Raw genomic sequence first — 26,664 nt, 5'->3', positions numbered from 1 at the left:
TCCTATAGAACTGCTCCACAGTCTAAGAGCTGATCGTCATCCACTTTAAATACTGCCGATATGTAAACTTATACAGTCTATGAAGATCCTACATGTTCAACTTCTTCATTGCAGATTTGTTGCTGTCATAAGAACAGCTTTACATGGTGTTTAAAACGGTTTGTTCTTTACTTTAGAGCAGGACCGTCCAAACTTTTTGCCACGTGGGCCAGAATTGTCCACTCAAAAGTAATAGGGGGCAAAAAAAAACAAACAAAAAAACTACCTAAAATCAGGCAAATAAGGTAGTTTGGTATCTATTGTAGCTCCAAAAGGTGAAAGCGATTTTTACGTGTTACGACCATTGCAGATAGAAAAAAGTTTTAATTTTCCTCCTTTCTCGAAAAATTTTCAAAAGAACGTTTTCAGTGTTGGAAATTCAGAAATTTACAAGGTTTTGTTGTAGAAATTTCTGATATTAATCTAAACATTAGATTTTTTTTCTAGAAAACATTTGAGATTATTCTCAAAATGTCACTTTTTAAAGTTTTTTTGGCATAAACTTGCTTCTTAGTAATTTTGGGCATATGCTGTATTAAAAAAGAATCTAGATTTCAGTTTCTTTTGAACTCGATTGATTAAATTTATTTTAAGTAATAAGAACAGGCTTTGGGTCATTTGTTTCAAAACGCTCGCTATAGTTAGCCAAGTTTAAGAAAGAATAAAAGCTGATTTGGGTTCAGCAAAGTTTGTTTTTCAGTAAAAGTCTCGATACACTTGGTTTTACATTTTGTTAAAACTTGGTTGTAAAACACAAATACTTTGTGTTGTATTTTACATTTGCCTTTGTAAGAAAATTATGTTGGTAACAATTATTTCTGTTGTCTGTACGCTGTGAGCATATGAAAGACAAGCTCCTTAATTTTTGCTCAGATTTGACCAATAAAACTGAATCTAATATTTGATCCTGTAAAAAGCAACACATCCTACCCTGACTCAAAGAAAAAACAAAAACTTAGACAAGTCTCTGTGATTTACTGCATGTTTGCATGAGGCCAAAACTTTTCTTAGCTCAGATTTTAACTGTAATTTCAACAAATCCTCTAGGCACATGGAGAGGACACTGGAGTGCCTTTTGCAGATCCAGGCAGCCATGGACGAGCTTGCGGGGGCCCTGGAGCAGGCAGAGGGCGTGAGGGACGCCTGGGAGCCTGTTGGCGACCTCTTCATCGACTCGCTGCAGGACCACATTGATGCCACCAAGGTGGACACACACTGCAGAACACACAACGCTCACACTTAAGCTGTTACAAATCTGTTTTAAATATGGTCTAGTGCCTCCAAATAAAGACAAATGAGCTTTTATACACCGCAAATTTTAAAGACGGGAAGTTTTTGTCACCAAGAGCACTGAAGCGATGTTTCATGAATATTTCAGATCTGTATCATGCAGTTCTGCTTCAAAATGTTTGCTTGCGTAAATATGCCTGTCAGAGCAGCTGCGATGTGACAGACGATGACAAGGACGCGCCGCTTCAAAATGACGCTGCGAGGCGGCGGGGGTTACGATCCTTCTCCGCGCAGAGGTTGTTAAACAAATGACAGGTCATTGGTTTAGTCATTATTGAGTGCCGAGTGCCGCTGCCGCCTGTAATTGCGTGGCACTGTTCATTATAACTGAGGACCCTTCACAAAAATCATGTCACTGTTTGGACTCTTGTCACAGCCAGCACATGTTTGGGCCCAGTCTCCAGGGAAGGCTTGTCAGGTTTCCTCTTCTCTAGCTCTCAGTGACACGTGCACATATACATTCACCTACTGAAAGATGCTAAAATAAACCTGTGGCGTCTTCACAGGACTTGTTTTGACTCTTTAAACGCTGCTTTATGGCAGATGCAGAAATAGCTGTAGGTTTGTTGTTGCGTCTTTTCATCTTTTCTTATGATGGAAACGACAAAACTGAGGATTTTTTTACATTATTTCCTTCAGTTTTTGCCTGTCTGTGAAATAAAACTGCGTAGGGTGTTGAAATTTACATCTTAATCGCATTTTGTCCCAACTTAACAAAAATAAATTTTAATGTGATTCATTGAGATCGTATTGGTGACCAGTACAAAGTAGTGCATAGCTGTGATGTGAAAGGAAATAAAACTACAAGGTTATTAAAATATTTTACAAATAAAAATCTGAAAACTGTGTTGCATTCAATGCTTCTCCTGAATCAGCACTTTGTAAAACTTTTGGATGCATTTTTTGTGTGGATTTCCGGCTGACTTTTTTTTAATATATATATCTGGAGACATTTTTGCATATTTCTCTGTGAAAAAACTCAAACACAGTCAGACTGGACACAGAGCATCTCTAAATATCCTTATTCAACCCTTTCAGCCACAGATCCTCAATAACATTTACATTAAATCATCCATATGATTAATTTTTTCCATAAAAAGTTTTGTCTCCTTTGACTGGAAGACCGTTTCCTACATTTGCTATAATCTAGTTTTTTTTTTAATTCTTTTGACTCTAACATCCAGATTTGACCAATAAATGTCCATAGTGGCCCTTTGTCTGTATTTGTGATTAATGCTCTCCTTACCTGGTTTGTCACTTTAAACTAGGGGTGTAGCGATACAATAATTTCACGATACGATACGATATACGATATTCTGGTCACGATATGATATGCATCACAATATTTAATGATACAATTTGCTACGATTCAGTGCATTTTTACAATTTTCTGAAAGATTTTAGAAGGACAGAGTGATTTTAGTGACATTTTGTGTTCCATAGACTTGAATTTAGTTAACTGAAAACTAATTAAAAGCACCAACTACACAATACCTGACTCTGATTGAACAGTCTAACAGTCTGCAGCTGGACAAAATAAATCAAAGACGCAGTGAGAGAATTAGTTTCTGTCATTTAATTCATGTGGATTTGACATAAAACTCAAACGTTTAAACGGTAATACAGGAGCAGTGGGGTAATCCTTTATATACAGAACAGAAACCGCTAAGCTAAAAACTAATTACGAAGTGAATGCTACCAGTCAAAATTTGCATTAATTTCGTGATTTCACTGCTTTCAGCTGCTCCGTTCGCGCCGCTACTCCTTTCCGCTTCTCCGTTCCGCTTCTCTTTCACGGTTACTTGCGCAACTTTACTTTGTTCCTCAGCAACAAAATACAGCTCATTGTTATTTATTGAAGATATTACATCAACAAAAACACAGGAATCTAATGTTTTGTTTCATTTTGTACGTTTGGAAGCTCATTCCCTCTCACATAATCGGAACAGCCGGGGAATGGCGGCGCTTTTGACATTTCTCTGACATTCGGAAAAATATGGTTTACTAATTTTAGCACAACTTCGGTTATACTTGGCCTATTAACACAATTTAAAAACTGGTGTGTAGTTTATAATGTGCACTTTAAGCTCGAGTTGAAAGTTAGACTGAGGGAGGCGGAGTCTTGCTGCTACGCCGTAACAAACTAGACGTTAAAAAGAGCTGTCAGGCTATGGACCCCTATGGTTTAACGGATCGATACTCGCGGATGAAAAATTGATACTTTCCGAGGGCGGAAAATATCGATATATATCGCCGAATCGATTTATTTATACAGCCCTACTTTAAACAGCCGTTTGAATTGGTTCTGTTCTCTTAATTTCAAACAATCGACTGAGCGGTGATCCGTGAGATAATCAAAGCTTGAGATATTGCTTGATGATCTAACTCTTCTTTTATCGTCTCCACGGCTTCATTCCTGACTCGTCTGCTTTGTTTCTTGGTCTTTATGCTGCTCGTCGCTACACAATCCAACACATTTATGCACTGCTGTGTGTTGGTTCAAATTACCAATAAAAGACACTGAAGTTTGTGTTTGAGGCGTAATAAAATGTGATTCAAATAGTAAAAGTATTTGCAAAGCTCTATCATTTATTAGAGCCGTTTCAGCCACAGCAGCATTTTCCAGCCTGTGAATCGCCTTCTAAAATATAAATTATGTGAAGTTAAAGTTTTCCTCTTTTCACTTTTGCTTGGTTTTCTTGGCTGACTTCTTTTAGGCTCAAGCCATGCAATCATGTTGAAAATTAAATTGTACCTTGGACTTGCAGTCATAAAAACAATTCTTAAAACCGTGTATACTCTTTTGTCAGCCGTTATTGGGTTAGTATAGATGTAATAATAGGACTACTCTAAAATGTTCACATTGATCACAGAAGTAATGCCGCAAATCGATGACACAGCAGCAAGTGAAGATACATTTGTAAATGAATAAAGGAATGAAGCCACCTCTGTGGCTTTTCATCAATTTCTTTTAATCCAGATGATGCCTCCAGCCTCATTTTCTTTCTCAATATTTGCTGTCACTGTAGAGTAAAGGCACTTAGATGTTATTTAGAAAGTAAGACACTCAGTGACTGTTTTACAGTGAAGCTCTTTGGGCTCAGAAACGGGTCCATTGAATGTCAAGTTGCAACTAATATTTGGAGATAGAGGTCAGAATAAGTCATAAATTGATCAAAAATGTTTAGCAACATGATCATGCCTCATATTGTAATTTAATTATACTAGATTATTCACATATTTGGTTGTTGTTCAACCGGTTTGCTTTCATTCTGCAGAAATGTGAAAAGAAGAATTTCCAAAGTAATAAAAAAAGTTTTATTCATTTTTGTTCTGCTTCACAAATGTGTGCTACTTAGTTTTTAAATCACATAAAAGCCAAAAATAAAAATACATAGTTTGTTAGTTTATCTGTGCATTGGAACAAGTATTTATCATTTTCGTTTTGGGCCAAATCAATACCATGAAGGCTCTTAAAGGGCAAGTTGTGCCAGAATATTCACAAACTGTTGAAATATCAATACATTCTTAAAATAAATAATATTATTGAACATCTCTTCAGTCCCTCCAAGATTTCATGATTCTTTTTGTGATTTTCTTGAGTCTTTGTGGTACAAATTTAGAAATATTTGCACTTATTTATGATGGTAAATGGGACTTTTTATTACTTGCTGTATAGATCATGGACTATAATCCGACATCGGTTAAAGCTGAGGCAGTTGGTTAATACATGTAAAAAAGTGTTTTTCAATTTTTGAGAAAGATCAGCTATAAACTCCCAATTAGCACAAAAAGGTGCGGGGATTTGTTGATTTACTTGAATTTCCATGATAATTCTCAATAAACTGGAAGGACTGATTGATATAATTTGGCAATAAACTGATAAAAACGGCACTGATTTGACTGAAAACATAATATTTAAGCACATTAGGGGTTTAGTCTACAATCTGGGGGGCACATAAAAAGCTTTGGCCCACGAGCCTCGAGTTTGACAAATATGATTTAGCTCAAGATTAAATATTTTATCACACATAGATTACTAAACTGAGTTTTATCCAGCGTCAGAGAGACCAGGCACTAGAAAATTTTACTGTGGTTACATTAAACCTGTTTATTTTTCTGATCAGGAAAAGCTATCCTGATTTTTGAGATTGTTTCCACATTCTTTCAAACATTTAATCTTTCTGCTGCTACTTAGCAGTATTAATCTTGTGTTTGTTTATTCTATGTCTGTGTGATCAGAAAGCAGCATGAACAGTAGTTTTTCAACAACAAGGTGGCTCTAAAATAGCCGTTAGCTGCAGCCTTACACTCAGTGTTCAACTGAAGGAGGTGCTCAGACTCTTTTGACACGTCGTAGCTGAAATGTTTCCTATTTGTTAAGGAAATTACTTTCAGGTGCTGTTCGTCTGTTATGAATAGCAGCCAAAGTCCTCCAAATATTGAAGAAGAACTTTTTAAAAAGACCTTCACAAAGCCTGAAGAAATATTGATCATGAATCCTTTAAAAGATTACAGGAAACCTTGGCTCTTGGATAAAGTCGGACAGTTTGAAGCAGTAATGAATGTCGCTATATAACCTTCACAGATTACATGTTTGTTTTTGTAGCGGCTTTGTCTTCTGCAACAAAACTTTTATTTTAGTGCCTGTAAAGAGCAAAGACTTTAGCAAAAATTAAAATTCAGGTGATGAACCAATTTTTTTTTCTTAGTTTAAATCAGCTTTGTTGTTTCAAAATGTTTCCAGACAAATTCATGAGCCGTCGGTTCTGTTGACCTTCATTACTTTTACATGATTTATTCTGTTTCTTTTTGAGATCAGATGGTTTTCTTTCATTGTCTATTCATTTTTAGGCATATATCTGCAGTGATTAGAATTCATTTGCTTTGATTTCTAGATGTTACCTTACCATTGCTGTACAAAAGTTTGAGTAAAGGAGAAATTTAAAAAAAGATTTTCTTAACACTTTATTTGATTTGGTGTGCATAAGACTGACATGACACTGTCATAAACATGAAGAAGTCTTCATGAACACTTATGGTTGTCGTGAAGGTTCATTCGGTAAATAATGACACTATAATGCAACTTTTAATCCAGCTTTGCGGTAAAAGCTGTATTATGCAATTTTTCTTTAAAAGTGCCACCTTTAATGCGGCTTTGCATTAACAGTGTCATTATTTACAACGTTTAATGTAACTTTGTATTAAAAGTGACCATTTTAACACTACTGTTGTTTGAAAATGTCTCCTGTAATCAAATTTGCTTTAAAAGTGTCATTATTTACCAAAGACTTCTTCAAGTTTATGACAGTGTCATATCTTATTCACACCCCTTCACATAATAAAGTGTGACAAAATATTTTCTTTGATTAGTCAAGTATTATCCAAGTTAAGGTATTTTTTTTCTGATATTTACATTTATGAGTAGTATGTCCATTATGCACCATTTTGTGCCTCTTTTTCTTCTCTTTCTGGCTCCTGCAGCTGTTCAAGGAGGAACTCTCGCAGGTGAAGGAGGGCATGAAGCAGGTCAATGAGTTGGCCCACCAGCTGGCAATCTCTGATGTCCATTTGTCGATGGAGAACGCCCGGGTCCTGGAGCATCTCAACAGCAGATGGAAAGTGCTTCAGGTAGCGTCTATTGGCAGGTTTGATGCTGCCAGCAGCACGTTTTCCTGCAGGATGTGCAGGTGTAATATCTGGAGCTATAAAGGTGCTCATGCACATCAGTAGAAAGTGAAAACCTTTCATGTCAATAAGTTGCATCATTCGCTGCGGTTCCTCTTGCCTCCGTCTGAAGAATGTCTTTCAGAATCTCAGGCTTTCAACTCGTTCTCTAAATTTTAACTCTGTGGGAGGATTTCACAAAGCAGTGCGTTCTTGAAAATCTTTTAATGCTCTTTAAAGAAATTTGCACCAGTTTTTGTATCATGTGATGAGTGACCTTGGTTCAGCTGGTGAAGAACTGATTGAAATAGAACAGAAAAACATTTCCCTCAGTGAGATGATGATTTTTCTAATTAAAAAGTACAGATGATATGAAAGACAGGAGAAGGATTCTTCCTTAGATTTATTCAAAGATAAATAACATTTATTAATAAATAAGAAAAGTGCCTCTGGCTTCTGTTGCAGAGTGCTGGATACATTCTCTGTCAAAATTACCATCTGATTTCAGCAGTCGGTATTTTTCACAGCTTGCAGGACTTAAAAGGCTCTGATCTGAGAATCTAACTCTTTTTGCTCTGGCTGTAATGCACAGATAATCACAACAGCAGACTTTCTCCTACATGCAAGCATGACAGCTGATCTACAGCTCTGGATAAAATGAAGAGACTCCTGCACTGAACCCGACTGGTTATTCCACCAAATACTGATTTCTGAACTCTTCCTGAGTTAAAGCATTAGTATTGTTGTTTCTAAATGAATATGAACTTGGTTTCTTTGCATTATTTGAGATTTGAAAGCGCTGCATCTTTTCTTATTTTGACCATTTCTCATATTTTTGCTTGGAATTTTGGATACGTGTTGTCAGTAGTTCATATAATAAAATAACAATGTTAATTTTACTCAAATATTTATCTATAAAGATAAAATCTGAGAAACTGATCATTTTAAATGGTCTCTTAATTTTTTCCAGAGCTGTATATGTGGGAAAGCAATGAATCCAGAGACTCTGTTTGCTTGGCATATTTTATTTTTACTGTTGTCTGTGGTTTCAGAAATATAAGCGCATCCAAATTTAAGTTTGCAGATATTTAGCACCTGTTAATGCCTCTGATAATTGCTCCATGAATCTCTTGGAGTAGATTTTCCATCCCCTGAACTTCCTGACTAAACATTTAGCATATCAGCAGAAGAACTGCCTTTGCAAGTTGTTTATTTAAAATGTGTTTTTTCTAGAACAAAGTTCAACTTTTCAACCAAGTGAGAAACATCATCAGTATTATGAACACAGAGGCAGGGATAGACTTTGAAACACAAACTGTGTAAATGTTATTACTCTTAATTTCAAATTCATTCATTAATTCTGTTGTAAAATGTTTCACTTTCTAACACTTCTGCTAATTACATGTTTTCTACCAGCTAAGTTTTTTTTTCAGCCAAATAATGTGAACATCAAATGAAAAAGAGACAAAAAATCTTTCTTTTAATGTAATATTACTGTCTGCTTTTATCATCAGGTTTACCCTCTTGAACTGCAGAGCATGTCATAACTTTGACTAATTTTTTGCTCTTTGCCCATATCTTTAATACTTTATGTCGCTGAGTGCTTCTTCTTTGGGGATCATCAGTCGAGCTACGCGATGGTAATATTAACGGCCTGTTAAAAGCAAGCATGGACTCTCTTTTAAGACCTGCTTTGATAAAGATGAATTGAACTTTAGGAATTTCCATATAAAAATCTTCCATTAGAGATTTAAGTGGATTTCCAAGGTGAGAGTTTGGTTCGTTTTGCTTGGTCTGCACAGCTTTAGTTTTCAAAGTCACACAGTTTTGTAGCATCGCTCCTGAGAACGTAGATCTATTTATGACGGCAGATCATAAAATGCAAACTTTTTTTTTTTTAAACGACAAAGCTGCAGCAGGGTGATGCATGTCATAAAGCAGAAATAATCTAAAAGTGACGCTCCAGAATACCTAGAAGGAGCGGTAAAAACAGATGTTTGCAGTAGAAGTGTTTGCTTGAACATGCACTTACATATTGAGGGCAATACTTCATTGAATCTGAGGCACTCACCTTTAAAGCCTTTGAAACATTGAAGTGAACTTCCCCTCCCCTCCCTGCTGCGCTGATTGGATGGATGCACCAGCAGGGAAAGCTGCAGCGTTTTTCAAGCATCAACTGCATCCTCCGTCACCAGACTGTCTCTGCTCCTACAAACACAATAAAACCCTCTCAGCTTTCACCTGCTGTTAAAACATCCTGCTCACATTAGATAACCTTCATGACATCATTCTTCACAGCCTGAAATGTCAGCCGGCGCTTTTTTTACTCTCTCTGCCTCTCTTTTCAGATAATAATCATTTAGAACCACTTGGAAAGTTTGTAGAAATTAACATCCCACTTTGAAAGCAAAAGACCGTTTGTATGCAAAGAGTTTTTGTAGCTCAGAATTTGCCCATGTTTGATTTGCAACCCTTACAAATAAATTGACGCTCTAATATTTTCTTGGTCCACATGTTGAAAAGAAACTCCAGAACAGATTTAGCTGTAAGTTTCTCTGTCCATTTTGGTTCAGATTCAAACATCTTCGCAGCTGAATGATTAACATTTTGCAGACATTCAGGGTCTTTAGAGACTGCTTCGAAGAGGTCTTCATCACCCTTCAGCATTTCTTTGAAAAGTCCTTTGAGTCTGACATTTGTAGAGCTACAAAAATAGAAGATATTGAAAGTCTAATCCATTAATTTTCCTTTTCCCTTTAAAGGGAAAATGATCTACAGGTTATCCCCTTCTTTCTTTTGTTCTCAGTGAGGTGATCTGTGTGCCTCAAGATAAAACCCTTTATTTATAGCTTTTGCTTTTATTATTATGGTGTAAAAAATGCTGTTTTGGATCTATATTTCCCAGCAGATATGTATTTTTTCCCCTAAAACTTTCCATCTTTTTCCATCTGTTCTAATATACAAACAGAAACTTTCCATTAGAAGGAAAGAAAGAAAAACTACATCCAAACTATTTGGACTATTTTCACGGGGTAATAAAGTCATCTGACAGTTTCGGTTGTCTTTTTATGTTGGTAATCTGGTTAATAAAGGTCAGTTTCATGTGCAGCTCCATCTCAACCTTACACAAACAGCAGTGAATAAATCAATTTTCAATCAATATTCTGCACCAAGCAGTCCAGAACATATAAACATGTTTCCACTGAGGCTCTTTAAATGTGTTTATATTTGGTGACTGTATACAGAATAGACCAGGGTGTTTTTGCTTACTGCGATGAAAACCAAAAGAAACATTTCCCCATGTCCCCTGTGGGGCTCCATAAAATTGTAATTTAAGGTGTTTCCCCCCAAAAAAAGTGATATATGTGTTTCTCTGGACCTACTGTTATAAAAACACCTTGGAAATAAACATAGAAATAAATAAACGGCTTGTTAAAATGATTAGGATTACCCAGAAATAAAAAAAACAAGAACTTTCCCAACGTATTTGGTTTTACTGTGCAGCATGAATCCTGCTGCAAGTAGCCGTCAGGAAATTGGTGCGCTGCAGCCATAAAGGGACCGAGACGACCGGTAAAGATACTCGGGTATGCTGTGACATTTATTGATGCTCTGCTGGTTCCAAAGGGTCCAATAAAAGATTCCCAGCCCCATCACACCACTAGCAGCAGCAGCAAACTCAACCCCTGATGCAATCCAGTATGACGGCTCACCTTTGACCTTAGCAAGGCAGTTTCATCCAGCTAATTGCCTTTTGTTTTTTCTGTTTTTCTAACCCTAAGCATAAGAGATGGTCCAGGGTGAAAATCTCTGTGGATTAAAAGTTTCTGAAATAGTCAGACGGATCACCCGGCACAAACTAAGTCACCAAATAAAGTCGTTCAGTTTGAACTTCAGCCAGTCATCTTCAGCACGGCTACATGCTGCCATTTCATCGGCTGATTCATATTTATGTTAAAAGTTGATTCAGTTTAATAATTTGCATTTTTGTTCCAGTTTGACTAAAACAGTAGTCCTTTCTAGGTAAATTTTTTCTGTTCATCATTTGGTAATAATCTGACCTATTTCCAGATGTGGGTAGAGCACCAAAAAATACTCTAAAGTGCTCAAGTAAAAGTAGTGATACTTCAACATATTTTTACTCAAGTAAGAGTAAAAAGTAGCCATCCAAGAAATTACTCAAGTAAAAAAGTATTTGCTTAAAAGTCTACTCAAGTGCTGAGTAACTGATCAAACTATCATCTTGTATATTGTGAAGTAATTATTTGGTTTAAATTGCAACATTAAGTTAAAACTCAATTTCAGAATAATGAACTTTAAAAACGATGTTTAGACAATTTAAATCGACTTCATGAATTTTAATTCCCGAGTTAAAACCAGAAGAATTTTCTTGTTGACTTAAATTGCATTTTTTTTTAAGTTAAACCACCTACAAATGATTTACAGTGCAGTTGAATCTTAAAGATACCAAAGATAACATAATTAAAACAGAAGCAAATATGACATATTAACCACAAATTGTTCTTTAAAACACAGGCTTCAGCTGATATTTATCTCAAAAAGATTTTCTTTCCTCTGCTTTTCCACTTGATTCATTTTCTATGTTCAAACTACTCTATGCTCTCCTAGGCCTGACTCTTCATTTAATCCAAAATGAACAAAGAAAAGCTTTGAAATGACTTGATAGGGAAGAAATTTGATAGTATTGTACATTGTATTTCCAGAGGCAGCAGAATGAAGTCACCTTTCTCTTCGGTATCAGTTCTATTCTAATTGAAATATTAAATGCTTAACTGCTGTTCCAGATAGATCACTGTTTATTTTGGTTTGTCTGGCACTAGTGGAAGTCCTTGTCCAAATTTGTTTTGCTAATATTTGCCGTTCACGGATAATTTAGTCATTTGTCTTCCTTATGTCTGGCTAAATTGCCTGTAGAGCAAATAGATTGTAGAACACAGCAAAGTTGGCAGTAACATCTCCCAAGCGCAGCGACGTTGCTCTCTGTTCGTCTAAAACAATTTAAATCAAGCTCTAGATTGTATTTTTGAATTTCCTGGTCTGGTAGATGTTCACTGAAATCAGGTTCTTAGTTTTTAAGGGCATTGTCTATTTAATCTTTATCTTTTTCTCCTATCTTTGTCTGCCTACTCACTTCACAGTTAGTGGATTTACCTCCCATTGTTTGAGGAGGCTGACATGGATTCATGTGCCAAATCCAATACTTTTCACATAAACTGGGATTAGACAGGCTAAATCTCATTTGGTGGGAAACCTACCAAATATTAAAGTTTTTTTTTAAAACCATGTCGAGCTTAATTCTGTCAACTCGGTCTCCATGGCTATTGACGCAACATTTAACGCTTTCTCTCTGCAGCTGTCAGCCACACGACTCTGCAGCCTGCCGTACTTTTCACATAACAAATAATTTTCTAATCTCTGTCTTCATTTTCTACCTGCTGCTTCCAGGAGCTGGAGAAAAAAAAATCCAAAACAAATAAAACCCCAGCTAATTTTACATTCAGCAGTTGGCTAATAGAGAAGAAGCGAGTAGCCTGTTTGTTTTCCAGTTGTGGAGGCTTGTGATCGGGAGTGCGGAGCAGCAGGAGTGTCTTTGATTTAACTTTGTGTGTGTCTTTGTGTGTGTCCTCAGGGCTCCATTGAGGAGCGGCTGAAGCAGCTCCAGGATGCACACAGAGACTTTGGCCCTGGATCGCAGCACTTCCTCTCCAGTAAGGGTCCTCCTCTGCTATTTGAAGTTGGTGCCTTGTGTTGCAACAATCTGTGGCGTGCTGTGCCAAGGCACCACCTCAAAGAAAGTGGATGCATGTGTGTGTGTGAAGAGGAGGGAGGGTGTAATACAATTAGAAGCTGCTGAGTGTGTGTGTGTGTGCATTTGGGTTAGAGGTGGAGCTGGAGAGCTTTGTTCCTCTGGCGCACGTGGGCCTAATTTGATCAGAGATCCACATTTATAAATTCTGTCTCTTCTTCTACCTGCTGTTCTGCAGAGGATGAGGAGAAGCAGCAGGTTGTCTACAAGTGGGATCTGATTTAAATTCAAAATGAAATGTAAAAGCTCGGTTTTGTGTGAGTCTGTTGCTTCTGCTTCTCAAGTTGAGACCCATAAAATTAAACATAAAATGGTGCAAATTGAAATAAAAAATGGAAACATGGCAATTAAAAAAAAAAAGAAGAAAAAACTAAAGTTTTTGGGGGAAAGTTTTTCAGACACATTGAAACACTTTTTCGCATCATACGAGTCACGTGATCAACAGCCGGATGTTTCTACTGGTCAAAACGACGAAGAAGACGACAGGAAGTGGTAGGAGGAGGATGATGGGTTGATTTTGTTTTAGTTTTTTTCTTTTAGACATCGTGCAGCTGGATCCACCAGAGCTTTCACAGCATCACACAGTTCATTCAAACCTGTTGAATCCAGAGCTCTTCTGTAAAATCAGCCTCTAAAATCCTCTAAAACGTGTGAAGAGGCTGTCGCTCCAATGCCTGGATAAGACGCAGACGTCTCCTCTGACGGCTGACAGTGACAGAGTGCCATGGCTGCTGAATATATATACATTTATAATATATTATTTAACTATTTACATCCATTGCTGTCATCATTTTTAATGCCTTATCACATGAACAAGCTTATTCATGTATGATTTTCATTTAATTTCTTATTTAATGGAAACTTCTGAGCTGTGAAATTGTGTTTTTTCAACTTCAGTAGAATATAGATGAAGATTTGTGCATATTTGTAATGGAAATGCAGCCAGTAGTATGTTAGAAGTAACAGAGGCGTGTACTAACATTACTTTAGTCTTTAAAAAGAAGACAGAAGGTGTAATGCATCAAAATGCACCAACATAACCCACCACTCAATTCTGCCTGATGAGTGGAGGAGCAACAACATGGCAGCATGTGAACGAGGCGAAGAAGTTATTCAGAAGGTTAAAAAGGTTTCCAATAAACAGGACATTAGCGATGAAGGATGCTGATGCGGCGCCGTCCCGGTAGATTCACAAATCATCTCTTTATGTCTCTAACTGACAGAAAGGTCAAATTTGACTTCTGTCGTTGGCTTGGACAATGGTTTGGTTTCAAGCAGTCCTCCACAGCTACTGTTCTGCAACTCTGAGATGAACCCCTCCTCCAGAACGCATAAATCAGCTGAATGGGTCGTTAGCAGGCCTCTGCAGGGCTGAGTGGCTGCTGATGAGGGAATCCAGCTCTTTGATTCAGGTGAGTCGGAGCAGGGAGCATCTGAAAGTTACAGGAGTGAAACGCTCAAGGACTGGAGTGATCTCTGAGGTAAAGCCCTCATTTCTGAAATGGTTCAACATTTTACCGATCGAATCAGTAAACTATTGGTACCAGTAGATTAAATCTGTATTGATTCAGTCATCTATGATCTCTCTCTGTTCTTGTGTCTGCAATTAGTTAATCAATCAGATGATAAATTGAAACGAGCTTGATAATTCTCTGATAAACACATTTTCACTTGTCTCATTTATAAAGAGATTTGTTTTCTTTAAATCATTCTGTAAAGTTGGTTACTCTGTCAAGGTGAGGTCAGTGTTGAAAACTTGACTGTGAAAAGAAAAACTTCTGCACCTTTAATGTATAGAAGCACTGAACGCCTCTGGTTTGCATAAGATTACAACAATACAAGGAGTTTATATCCCATTAACTTCTTACAACCTTCAGTCTGTTTTATTTATGTGAAAGGCCAAAACGACGTCTTTCACATAAATACACCATGAAAGACATCATGTCTTCCACAAGTGTTTGGAAAATAATACAGGTTCTTATAAATCAGAACAAAAAGCATTTATGTTCTGTAAAAGAACCGCTCACTGGATTTACAGCTGTAAGTCTTTAGGAGAGAATAAAATGTCTGTCATCAGATTAGATGCAGAGTCTCTCAGTAGTGTCCAGGTTTTGCTGTAAAGTCTGAGCTGGATTTAACTAGGCCACACTAACATACCATATTTTCCAGACTAAAATTAAAAGGCGCACTTAAAAAGCCTTTAATTTTATTAAAGTAATCCAGAGCACCTTATATATTGTTCTGGAGTGAAACAGCCCCACTATTGAATTAGTGCAGATTATTTCTGGTGGTGCTGACTGGCCTCGAAGCGATTTTGTGTCAAAGTGTTTTAGTTGCATTACGGCTGCCGCAGTCAGCAGAGTGACACGTTCTGTGCTTTGACTGACTGTTTTGTTTTGCTTAATCCTCCTTATAGTCCGGTGAGTTTTATGTATGAATTTTATGTTTGTATAGTTATTGCGCTGCAGATTTTTTGTTGTTTTGTTTGTTTGTTGTTATTGTTTATTAGACTGTCTTCTGCAGCCTATAGCAGGTTTTCTGTTAGGCTAACAGAAAACCTGGTCACAGAAAACCTGGTCACAGTGGAGACAAGTTCAAGTTTTCACACAGTTTGTGGAAAACTGCAAGCAAGATTATGACTTTATTCAACAGCAGTTTTCTTGTTACAAAACTTTCATAAAGGTCAGAGTTATGAACTATATAACTAATAGTTATCCTGTTGAAAGATAATCGCACTACGAAGTCTTAGGGCCAGACTGAGAAAATAAAAACGATGTAGCCACAAGAATAAAGTTACAATATTATGAGAATAAAGTAAAAGTCAAACTCTATTTGTTCAATTCATTATATTTACTAGACATACAAGGAATCAAATTGTTTCTCGCCATCCACCAGAAAAACTAATAACTTGGACATCAGATAATAAATGAGAACAAACAGACTTGCAAGAATATTGTGTCTATATTCTTGTAATATAGTGACTTTATTTTAAAAGTAAACTACTATCATATTTTTACACCTTTATTATTGTACTTTTATGACTTTATTCTCATAATATTATGACTATTCTTGTAATGCATTTGTTTATTTTTGTTACATTTTCTTAGTTTGGCCCTCGTTCTCCATCATATATTCCAAACCGAACTGAAAAAGGGTAAAAATCTCTGTTTTTAGTTGAGTTTATCTGAACCAGAGCATCTGCTGGGAAAATCCCAGCCGACCTTCATCCTGATCAGAGCTGCCAGACTGGAGTTCATTTACAGCTTGGCTATTTTTCTTTTTTCTTCTTTGTTTTGTTTTGCAGCTACTTTGCAGGGAAATTCATGTTGATATATGATTTACAAAATGTTGTAAGGATTCCAGGAAATTAATTTAAAGGAGAAAAGTCTAAAAATGAAAAGCTTATCCAGTCTGCGAATGAACAGAATCCTGAATAATAGGAACTGGTTGTAAAAGGAAATGTTCAGGATATGTTTTATAAAGTTTATCCTTTGAAGAGCTAAACGGGAAATGAACGTCAAATCTGTCAATGTTTACATAAATGACTGGTAAACTTTGAGCTGCTTGGTTTTATTTCTTTCTTCACTTGCAAATAAATTTCTTTCTCACAGAGCCGAAAACATCATAACACTTTTTATAAAGTGCCAGTAGTTTTACGTCGATATTAATGAATTATTGACTTTTAACCAATATTCTGTTTAAAAGTTACCTGCAAGTTAGTTTTGAATTGTTTCAGGTGTACTAAGGTATTTTCACTAGAAACTAGACCAAAAATACTTAGTAATATTTTGTTATTTTGCCGTTAATGATAACTTTATATTAAGGGGTGTGCATAAGCCTGACATGACGAACACCTGTTATAAACAAAAAGGAGCCTTCAAGAACGTCTTCATGAAATGTCATTCAGTAAATAATTCGACTAATGACGCAAAGTTGCACTAAAAGTTGCATTAAAAATCCATTAAATATGTTAATTTTGCTTTATTTGGTAAATAAATACATTTTTAATGTAAAGTTGCATTAAAAGTTAATTAAATGTGTCAGTTTTGCATTGTTTGGTACATAAATACACTTTTAATGCGAAGTTGCACTAAAAGTTGCACTAAAAGTGTTTATTTGCTGAATGACACTTCATTACAGCAGCGGTAAACATTCATGAAGACTCCTTCATCACAGGTGTTATGTCCGTCACACCTGTTCAGATAAAGTGTTAGCCAGTTAATTAACTTGTACCTGTCTATAATGCTCTTCCTTTATCTATTCAGACCTTTATAGAAATTCATTACCTCTGGTTTTGCATTCTTAAGTTTGATAGTCCACATTTTGATTTTCCTAATCCAAACTTTGGCTTTGTACGAGTAAATGAGTAAATTCTCCAGGGATCCTCTTTCACCGACTCCCTGGCTGTGATCTACGACCGGCTCTCTGTGAGAACCTCGTTACACAATGAACTCGTTTCTCTGGCTTCACTGCGCCTGTTGTACCGGGCAGCGGCTCCGTTAGCAAAGGTCTGAATGGACGCTGTGTACGGACACGCTGTCAGGCGCACTGAGCACAGCTCATGCATGACGGGACCGCTCTCAAATTGATTTTTACCCCCCTCCTTGTCTCTCTCTGTGCTTGCACAGGTTCGGTCCAGGTACCATGGGAGCGTGCCATCTCCCCAAACAAAGTGCCCTACTACATTAAGTAAGTGAGTGTTTGTGTTATCCAGGTGAATGCACTTCTTCATGCCAGGCTGAATGACTCGGTTAGATGATATTTTTAGTGCCAGATTCAGTGAAAAAACAAACAGAGATTGGTGTAATGAATTTTCTAATATGCAGTTGATTTCCTCAGATACTTGCAGAAATGAGCCTTTCTATGCTGATTAATTCTTCAGCCTCTTTGGTGATTTTGTGGAGATCAATAGAGAATTTATTACAGTTCTGCTCACACATACGAGCCCCAGTTAGTTTGATAATTTATTCTGATAAAGTCTAGGCAGAGTAACCTTTTTGAAAAACATTATTTTGCCAGATTCTGTTATTTTTTTGTTATTTATATAAAGTATTGTCATTTTTGTCCTAAAAATACTAAACTTTCCACTTTATATTTTGGTCCATCTGATGATAATTTTTAAATATTAAATTATTTGATCAGTTTCTTAAACAGACGTTTTACCAAATACGTTTTTCTCTTACTAGAGTAATTTCTTGGACGGCTACTTTTTAGTTTTACTTCATTAAATATATATTGAAGTAGTGCTACTCTTTCTTGAGTACACTTTTGTGTAGTTTTGTGTACTCTGTCCACCTCTGATTGTAGGCAAAGATAAAAAAAATCAGCATTTATTTGTGTAATTCTATTTTAATCACACAGCAATTGAACCAGCGATGAAAAATCAGGATGGAACAGCGACAAAGTTTAGCTTAAATTTACCACCAGAGCAGTCGTCAGATTGATTAGCTCTCTGCCAGCTAATTGTCTGCCTGTGGAAATGATGAAACCCTGATTTTGATGCCGTCTTATTGGGGAACCACAGGGAAACATTGTAGAAGAACGACAGCCTGTCAGTAAGAAGTGACCTGCAGCAGAACCACCTGCTGTTGAGCGGGTTAGAGGGCAGAAAGCACTAACAGACAGCGGCGCTGCCTGCGGTCAACTTTCCACAGGGAAGGAAGGAAGGAAGTTCATCAGGCAATAATGTCCTGTTTAAATACACATTGAAACAGTTTTCCTGTCAAGACGAATCAGGTTTTCCCTGATTATCTGTACAAATATGACAGATTCAATACGTAAAACATCAATATGTTGAAGCAAAAGTTTCTTGTCTTTCTCTTGGTGTTACTGTAGATCTTATTCAGATCAATTCAGTGCCAACCAGTCCGGAAAAAAAAAAAAAACAACTGTACCATCTGCAGGTGTTTTTTGCTTTGACGAAAGGTCGTTGTCCAGTCAATGCAGAAGATTTTTCTGCATCTTGTTAGTCAGGATTTCCACTAGTTTCAATTAGACCTCTTCCAAGTTGCTTTCAAGGCTACAGGTGAACTTTAGTTTTCAAGTTAAAACACCTTCATATGTTTTACAGTGTGGAGCAAACTTTCAGGAAACACTGAGTTCCACTAAATCTACACAAAAAACATTTTTAAAGTTGCTTTTGCACCATAATAAATAAAACACTAACCAACATTTTGACGTGTAAATGACGGCACTTGGACATTTAATGTTTCGCTTGTTGATTTTTTTGTGTTTTTATAATGCCTTGTTGCTGAAATGTGCTATGCAAATAACATTTGATTTTGATTTGAAAGATGCAGAAGAGACCTGGGATAAACACCTTTTCACATAACTGCATCTTTATTGAACTTTTAGTAGCACACATATTTCCAGAAATGTTCAAAGATCTCGCCGTAGTTTAAACGTTTATTGGTGAGTAGAAAAATAATGATCGTGATTTGAGCAGAAGCTACAGTGAGCTCTGTTTGGCTAAGCACTCGTTTATTTATCAGCTCACCTGATCGATACTACTTATCCTCATAGAAAGACTTTTTTTAAATAAATGAATTGAGTCATAAATGTGTCATAGGTACATTTAGGCACAGAACGGTCCATTTGCAACTGAACAAACATTTATGCGCTTTGCTCCTCTGTAGACTTGCAGTATTTATCTTGTTAATCAACTGCAACACAACCTTGTGGGTCTTTGTTTAGCCTGCCAGTCAGTGCTTTATGGACTGTATTCCTATTCCGGTGGGGATGGGAGATGTATAGCATCTGAGTAGCTCTCTGCTCGGCAGTAATCAATGAGCGCTAGTGCAGGTAGAATGATGATTCCAGTCCTGAGAGGCCCGTGTTTTCTGGCAGACTTCCTGCTGTGGGGTTTCTCATTTATTCTGCTGCTCTTGTCCTTTTATTGGATCCATTTTATAGATGATACATTTCCTGGATGTTCCCTTCAGAGGAAACTGCAGCCCAGAGTTTTGTTTTTTCTTAAAAGGATAGAAATGAGTTGGATCATGTTCTATTTATGAGAGCAGCAGAGCAGTCATGTGTTGTAACTCTAATGCCTGAACATGAATCCTTTCATTATGTTTGACTCGTGTCTGGACTTTTCAGGCCTAAAATTTCTTGGCATGTCATGCAAAAAGTATTCACAAGCTGCGTTTCCATTAAGCATAAAACCGGGCAAATTGAAAATAGGAAAGTACTTTTGCTTAAAGCTGCAGAAATTAACTTTACAGAAAAAGTATAGACGTTTTTTACATATTTGTTGAAGCTGTCACTGTCATGACAGTATGGTATGCTCCTACCTTCTCCCAGTCCTCCCAGTGTTAACTACAAACAACCAATCAGAGTACAGATGCGGGTCAGTCACTATCGGGTGTGGCGCTGCTCTCTTCCCTTCCCTCCCCCAAACCTCTTTGCTCTCTCCTGCCGCTACAAGCTGGTCTTATTGTAAATGCTAAGGCGGATAAACGGTTTCTCTGTAATGGTAAGTTGTTTCTCCACCGATTAGCACATTTAACAGCAAGTGATTGACAGCATTAAGACCCGCCTCCTGGCTCTGATTGGCTGATTTTGGGCGGTGAGCTGTGCATTTCTTCAGATGGCAGTAATAGCTCAAGAAGGAGGGGGTAATTTTTTTCACAGATTGTTAATCTTAACAAATATGTAAAAACACATGCTTTATAAAAGTTAACGCTGCACCTTTAGAGGAAAACGTGTTTTACATCTCTTTTCAAATGAAGAGCCCACTACACTGAACCTCATTGAAAACCTGCTAAAACTATTACATCCATCACCGCCTTGACTTTTAATGACATATTGCGTTAACAAGCTCATTCACATGTGATTTTAATTTTTTTCTTATTTAAAAGAAACACCACAAGTTGCCAAATTGTGTTATTTCGGCATTAGCAGAATATAGACAAAGATTTGAGCACGTTTGTAGTGGAAACGTAGCTACTATGTTCAGATCCTTCCCCATCTCTCTTATTCACGCCTTTTTATTCTCACTCCTTTTGTCAGCTCCGCTTTGATCAGTGAAGTCGTAAAGAAAATGTGCTTCCATTTGTCCTTGCTACATGAATCTATTTGCCTTTGTTATTTTCTCTTTCAGCCATCAGGCCCAGACAACATGCTGGGACCATCCAAAGATGACAGAGCTGTACCAGGCGCTGGGTGAGTGAAGAGGCGAGCCGTCCTCGCGCTCGTTCGTCCGTGACCTCGGTCGGCCTGCAGAATCACCCCAAGTTTGGGTTTGGGCTGTTAAGGCCTTATCTCGCAGCTCATTAAGCGACCCGCATCTCAATCACCTCGAGGGCTACATTTCTACTGTCATTAACCTATGAGGCCCAATTTGCCAGCGCTGTGATTGCTTCCCGCTTAGCCTCTAATTAATTGTGATTAAACGACACGATGCGTCTCACAGTTAATCTTGTCTGACACAGGGAGTTTGCGGGAATAGATACGCACACCGTCGCAGCTGGACCTGCATGTGTACCAAGAAATGCGAGTGTGGATAATGTTTCTAATACAATAAAGTGCTAATGACTCTGCAGCGTGGTGATAAACAAATGGGACAGATTTGGGATGCCTTATTCCTCGGTTGCAGGGTGGAATGGATTAGTTCTCCCTCTCATCTCTTTAATCTCTGTCTCTTTTTCCTTCCACCAGCGGATCTGAACAACATCAAGTTCTCTGCATACAGAACAGCTATGAAGCTTCGACGGGTTCAGAAGTCTCTGAGATGTATGTTTGCTATTTTGCTGGTGTATTATCTGTCTGATTGCTTAAGTGATATTTTGTTATCCTGCACCAGCAGTAATTCACTGTGACGCGCTCTCTGTGATGCACCGATTAGCTGTGGCACATTTGTTTAGTCAGCGATCAAAAGCGTCATGGCTCCCTCCACTCTGCCTGGAAACAGATGAAAATTACCTGTTGAAGTTGCTCCCCGCCCCCACCTTCTTCAAATCAGACAAAATTGGTGTCAAATGTTTGTGCTGCTACCATTTTAACCCTTCCAGTCCAAACAGAGCGCCGGTGATCCAGCCAAATTTGCAGTACCGTATTTCCGCCACACTTTGCGCTATCTGAAAAATTTCAGCGGTTTCTGAAAAGTGAGACGTTTTTTCTTTCCAGCCAATATCGGGTTATTACGGTAATCTCCCCCCCGCCGTAGCAGAGAGTGAAATTAATCTGATGAAACACTTTTAATAGACGGTAAATCGTGAAAACAGCTTGCTATATTTTGAAAGTTGTTATGGATAAATGGGCAAATATATGTTTACTCACTGGTCATTTAAATAACTTTGTGCAATTAACATAGTTATTAATAGTCAATTAAGCAAAGCAAAAATATCCAGGTGGAGATTTGAAACATTAAGAGATGTTTCCAAAGGTCATGAAAGGTCAACCAGCCCCCCCTCCCACACACACACACACACACACACACACACACACACACACACACACACACACACACACTTTTTTTTAAATCAGACAAAATTGGTGACAATCAACTTGACAGCAAAAATTTTTGTTTTGTTCTATTTTGGCTTTGAAGATATCAATGAAAGTTTAAAGGTCAAAAGGTCAACCAGCCGCCCCACTTTTACGAAATCAAAATGATTTCATTAATTTCTTCAAAGCCATTGCAGCACAAACAACAAATTTGCTGCACAAACATAGTCGAGTTGATTGACATCAGTTTTGTCTGACTTGAAGAAGGTGGGGAGGCTGGTTGACCTTTCATGACCTCTGGAAACAATACTTTATAAAATGATAGCGTCACGAACGAACATGTTTTCTGCACAAACGTTTGGCGGCGGTTTTGTCTGATGAAGAACTTCGGTCAGGTTTGAAAACATCCTGCTGTTGGGTTTAAAATGCACCAGTAATCCTCATTGTCATCACAGCCTTGCATTTTGCTTAATTGACTATTAATGGGTCCATTTGAGTTACAAAATGGAAGTTAATTAGTTTTAGCTGCTTGGTTAAAGCCTCATTGACGGTCCCATTGGGGTCGATGCCTTTTCCTCCTTTTTCAGGAATCTGACCCCCGTTCAGCCCATTTTCACCTTCCACTCATTTTATTCCCTCTCTATTTCGCTTTTCTCTCCTTTTCTGCTGTAACCTTCCTGTAACCTTGCCTCCTTCCCACATACCAAGTCGCCATAATAAAAACTCAGCAAGCGCGTAAAACCCTTTTCTGTCACTTTCTCTTTCCAGCTGTTATCTCACCGTCCTCGGGTCTAGGAGTCGATATCGTTACTGAATTTAATTGCTAGGCTGCCTTGATAACTAGCGAAGCCTCATTCTTCCTCGCCCCGAATGGCTGAGCAGAGCCGCGTCAGAACCCATCAAAAATGCATTTTTGGGTGATTCCCTCCCAACCCTCAAAATACTCCCCCTTATCGCTCCTCTCTCTGTTCTACCTCATTATCGCGCTATCCAATTACACCTGGCATCAACGGACACCCTTTTAGCTCCGCTCCCAGCGATGGGCCATCAAATTAGTTTAGAAGAGCGAAATCAAATTTGTGTCACTGCTCTTGAAACATATGGCGAGGCTTAAGCAGCCAAAATGGGTGAATAAGCACCGCTGCTGCGGCGTGGAAGAGGAGGCCGCTGGTCACAAGCGAGGTGAGCTGATGTTTATATGCATGTTGATTTGAATGAAACACGTTTTAAGCCGTTTTAGTTCCAACTGTAATGCACACGAACACCTCAGATTTGACCTTTCACCTTCGACAGTTGTTTTTCTCCAGGCCGCTTCAAAATGTATCTGCTTATTTTGAACAGACAAAAAGTAAAAATAATAAAAAAAATAATTATCATGGCCACTGACATTCAATTTTACATAAGGACCTCTCACACCTGATAAACTCTTATATTGTCATTGTCACTGTTATTGTTATCTGTAGAGCTTCTGCTTCTTGTTGGTTTGTAAACATTTTGTCTATGTAATATAATTTATTTGTCATGTTGAACAGGCACATGAATATTACAACATGGTTTTAATTACAAATTTTTCATAATTATTGAGCCAGTAAGTAACATATTTCATTAAACTGAAATAAAGGGTCGGATTTAATGCGTGTTCACTTCTTCCTACTCCTTTTCAAACAGAGAAGTAGTGGTAACTAGATATTTTATTCTTGGTTATTTATGCACATGTTTTCTCTGCCCTACTGATTGTTTGTCTTCTTGTTTTTAAAAACCTGTTTGAAATAAATAAATCAGATCAAATTCCCATAATGAATGACACTCATTCTCATCCTTAAATCTAATATAATCATTTGTTAGTTGTTAAAGTGAAACTAACCCCAAAATTTACTTTTTTGTTGATAACTAAATAGGTTATTTAGGGTTTATTTCTATGTTTCTGTTTGAATTTTGACATTTTTGTGTAAATTTGTATAGTTTTGCTTTATTTTGCCATCAGCACAGACCTGGTGGAACTGCTGATTTCAGTATTCGAGTTGCGTCTCAGTGAAACGCTGGTAAAAAAAAAAAGAAAAAAGGTTGTTAAAGGGTTAATAGAGGAGCCATGTTGTGACGACTTCCTGAAGGCGGAGTCTCAGAAAAATTCAAAACCGTTAAATTGAAAAGTTAATTTCTTTTAAGTCATAGAGGAATTGTTTGTTTGTAAACACAGCGGATGAACGCGCAACCCGACTGCAGGAAGGGCCGGCCGTGAAGCGCTCACTGGTTGCCGTGGTTACCTGCATTTATTTTGTCCGTATTATTAAGGTTCTAATATTTAATCTTAATATTCAGAAACATGCAGGAAACTAATTTCTTATTTTGTTTGTGGAAAAAACGGCTGCTTTCACAGATTGCTTGTTGAGTGTTACCGTAGCGCAGCTCGATGTCAGTGTGTTGTGTGTGACAGAAACTTGTGTGTTGTGTTCAGTGGACCTGGTGGCGCTGAGCAGCCTGGTGGACGTGTTTCGGGAGCAGGAGCTGCAGCAGGGGGAGCATGTGATGGACGTGGTGGAGGTGATTCACGGCCTGACGGCCGTGTACGAGGGGCTGGAGGAGCAGAGGTCCCTTCTGGTCAACATCCCTCTCTGCGTTGACATGTGCCTCAACTGGCTGCTCAATGTTTATGACAGGTGGGTGTAGCTCTTCCTGTCGAGGTAAAACTGAAGCATTTGTTGAAAACGGTTTGCGGTTTCGGCTGTAGCTTGATGAAGGGTTTATACATCCAGCTGACAAGGATTCCCGTCTCCCACCTCTTTACTATTTTATTTTTACAGATATTACCTTTCTTTTTCCATTCGTGTTTCTCTGGCACAAGCTAACCAGAGGTTACCAAAGACAGATAAAGTATAGCTCTCTTATGAAGATGGTTAACTGAATGATCAAAACTTTTATTTCTTCAAAGATTTGAAAGATGTTGAAGCACCCAAGACGCAGACCTCGTCATCATTTCTGCTCGGAGTGATTAGCTTCAGCTAATTCAGCCTTTGACTTCTTTGCACCTGTGAAACAACTCCGCGCATCACAACAGGCTTTGCTTTGACTTAATATTTGTACGCGTGCTTAGACTCACTGTGATCCTGAGAATCAGCTTGTATTTTAATTCAAATAACATTTTTTTGACAAACTCTTCCAGCATTGGAAAAATAAGCCATGAAACCGTGATGCTGCCATCACCATGTTTCATTTCGGGTATGGTGTTGATTTAATGATGCACACTGCTGTTTTTCTGCCAAACCTTTAAGGCACCCGGCTGGGGGCCTCTTCAACTTAAAGCTTACAAATTAATTATTTTGCACTTTATCTGTAAAGTTATTTAGAGGAAGCTAACTGTACTGTTTTCAAAATTATCAAACTTTTCTCCGCTATTAGCAGATTAACAGAAGTGAACCCATCACTCTGTTTCAGTTTATCGAGTTTTACTATAACTGATAATAAGTTTAATCTCATGAAGTTGATACAAAAGTCATTGTGAAAATGTTAATTTAAAATATTTGCACATTTTCTTTTTGTCTTTCTCACATATTTGTTTTTATTTGGATTGTACCTATGTTTCTACGTCACGCTAAACATCGAAATGTTTTCACGGCTGCTTGAATAATTTTTATCACTTCCCAAAAGCCTGGCATTTTAAGTTAAGTGTTCACTCTTCTTATATACTCTGTAGTTGTCAAGTTAGAGAAGTCTGGAGAGTTAAATCCATCCAGCAGTGAGTGGCACTAATTTCTCTCATTAAATGTTCATTAAATTTGATGTTGCACTGAGTCAACAATATGTCAGAAGATTAAATTCCCTCAAAGGGATTTTATTGCACAACAAAGACAATTGAATGCTCCTGAATGTTGTTGATATCTAAATATGAATCTAGACCAGAGGTCGTGCTAGACTTTTTTGTTCTCTGTCATTTTGACCGACAGGATGAAAAAAAATTGGGGTAACACTGTTTAAACTTTACCTTTAATAACATAAAGTTACCTATTTTTTAAAGTGCAATCAGTAATTATTTTATAACAAATTTATATCAGTAATGATTTCTTGGTTAATGTCAAGTTGTCATAACAAAGACATTTTGAATAATGTCAACTTTGTATTAAAAGTGTCATAATTTACCGAATGACGCTTTATGACAACAGTCATAAATATTCATGAAGGCTCATTCATGTTCATGACATGTGTTATGTCATGTTTATGACAGTGTCACGACAGTCTTATTCAACCCCCTTCAAATAAAGTGTTACCAAAATCGGTCATGTTCTGTTTTTACCTGTCAAATTATAAATCGGCTATTTAGCCGCATTTTTATGCGGTTTAGTTAATATTCACCCAGTTGAACCGTGAATCCAGATCCCATCACACATAAAGCAGATAAA

The 26,664-nt window shown here is 37.5% G+C and overlaps 1 protein-coding gene across 2 annotated transcripts in view; it reads left to right on the top strand.

Annotated features, from left to right (window-relative positions):
• Nucleotides 1–26,664, top strand: part of drp2 (dystrophin related protein 2) — a 118,083-nt gene that overhangs the window by 40,324 nt on the left and 51,095 nt on the right. For both annotated transcript variants that reach the window (XM_015060016.1, XM_015060015.1), the window contains exons 5-11: nucleotides 1,087–1,243; nucleotides 6,814–6,960; nucleotides 12,647–12,725; nucleotides 17,452–17,512; nucleotides 20,925–20,986; nucleotides 21,482–21,556; nucleotides 24,726–24,927. In XM_015060016.1, coding sequence (XP_014915502.1) covers nucleotides 1,087–1,243; nucleotides 6,814–6,960; nucleotides 12,647–12,725; nucleotides 17,452–17,512; nucleotides 20,925–20,986; nucleotides 21,482–21,556; nucleotides 24,726–24,927 — 783 coding nt within the window. The remainder of the gene's footprint in view (nucleotides 1–1,086; nucleotides 1,244–6,813; nucleotides 6,961–12,646; nucleotides 12,726–17,451; nucleotides 17,513–20,924; nucleotides 20,987–21,481; nucleotides 21,557–24,725; nucleotides 24,928–26,664) is intronic.

Source organism: Poecilia latipinna, unplaced genomic scaffold (genome assembly GCF_001443285.1).
Source record: "Poecilia latipinna isolate Pla-1442-1.1 unplaced genomic scaffold, P_latipinna-1.0 Scaffold1677, whole genome shotgun sequence".
Lineage (NCBI taxonomy): Eukaryota > Metazoa > Chordata > Actinopteri > Cyprinodontiformes > Poeciliidae > Poecilia > Poecilia latipinna.
This window is presented reverse-complemented; position numbering and strand designations above follow the sequence as displayed.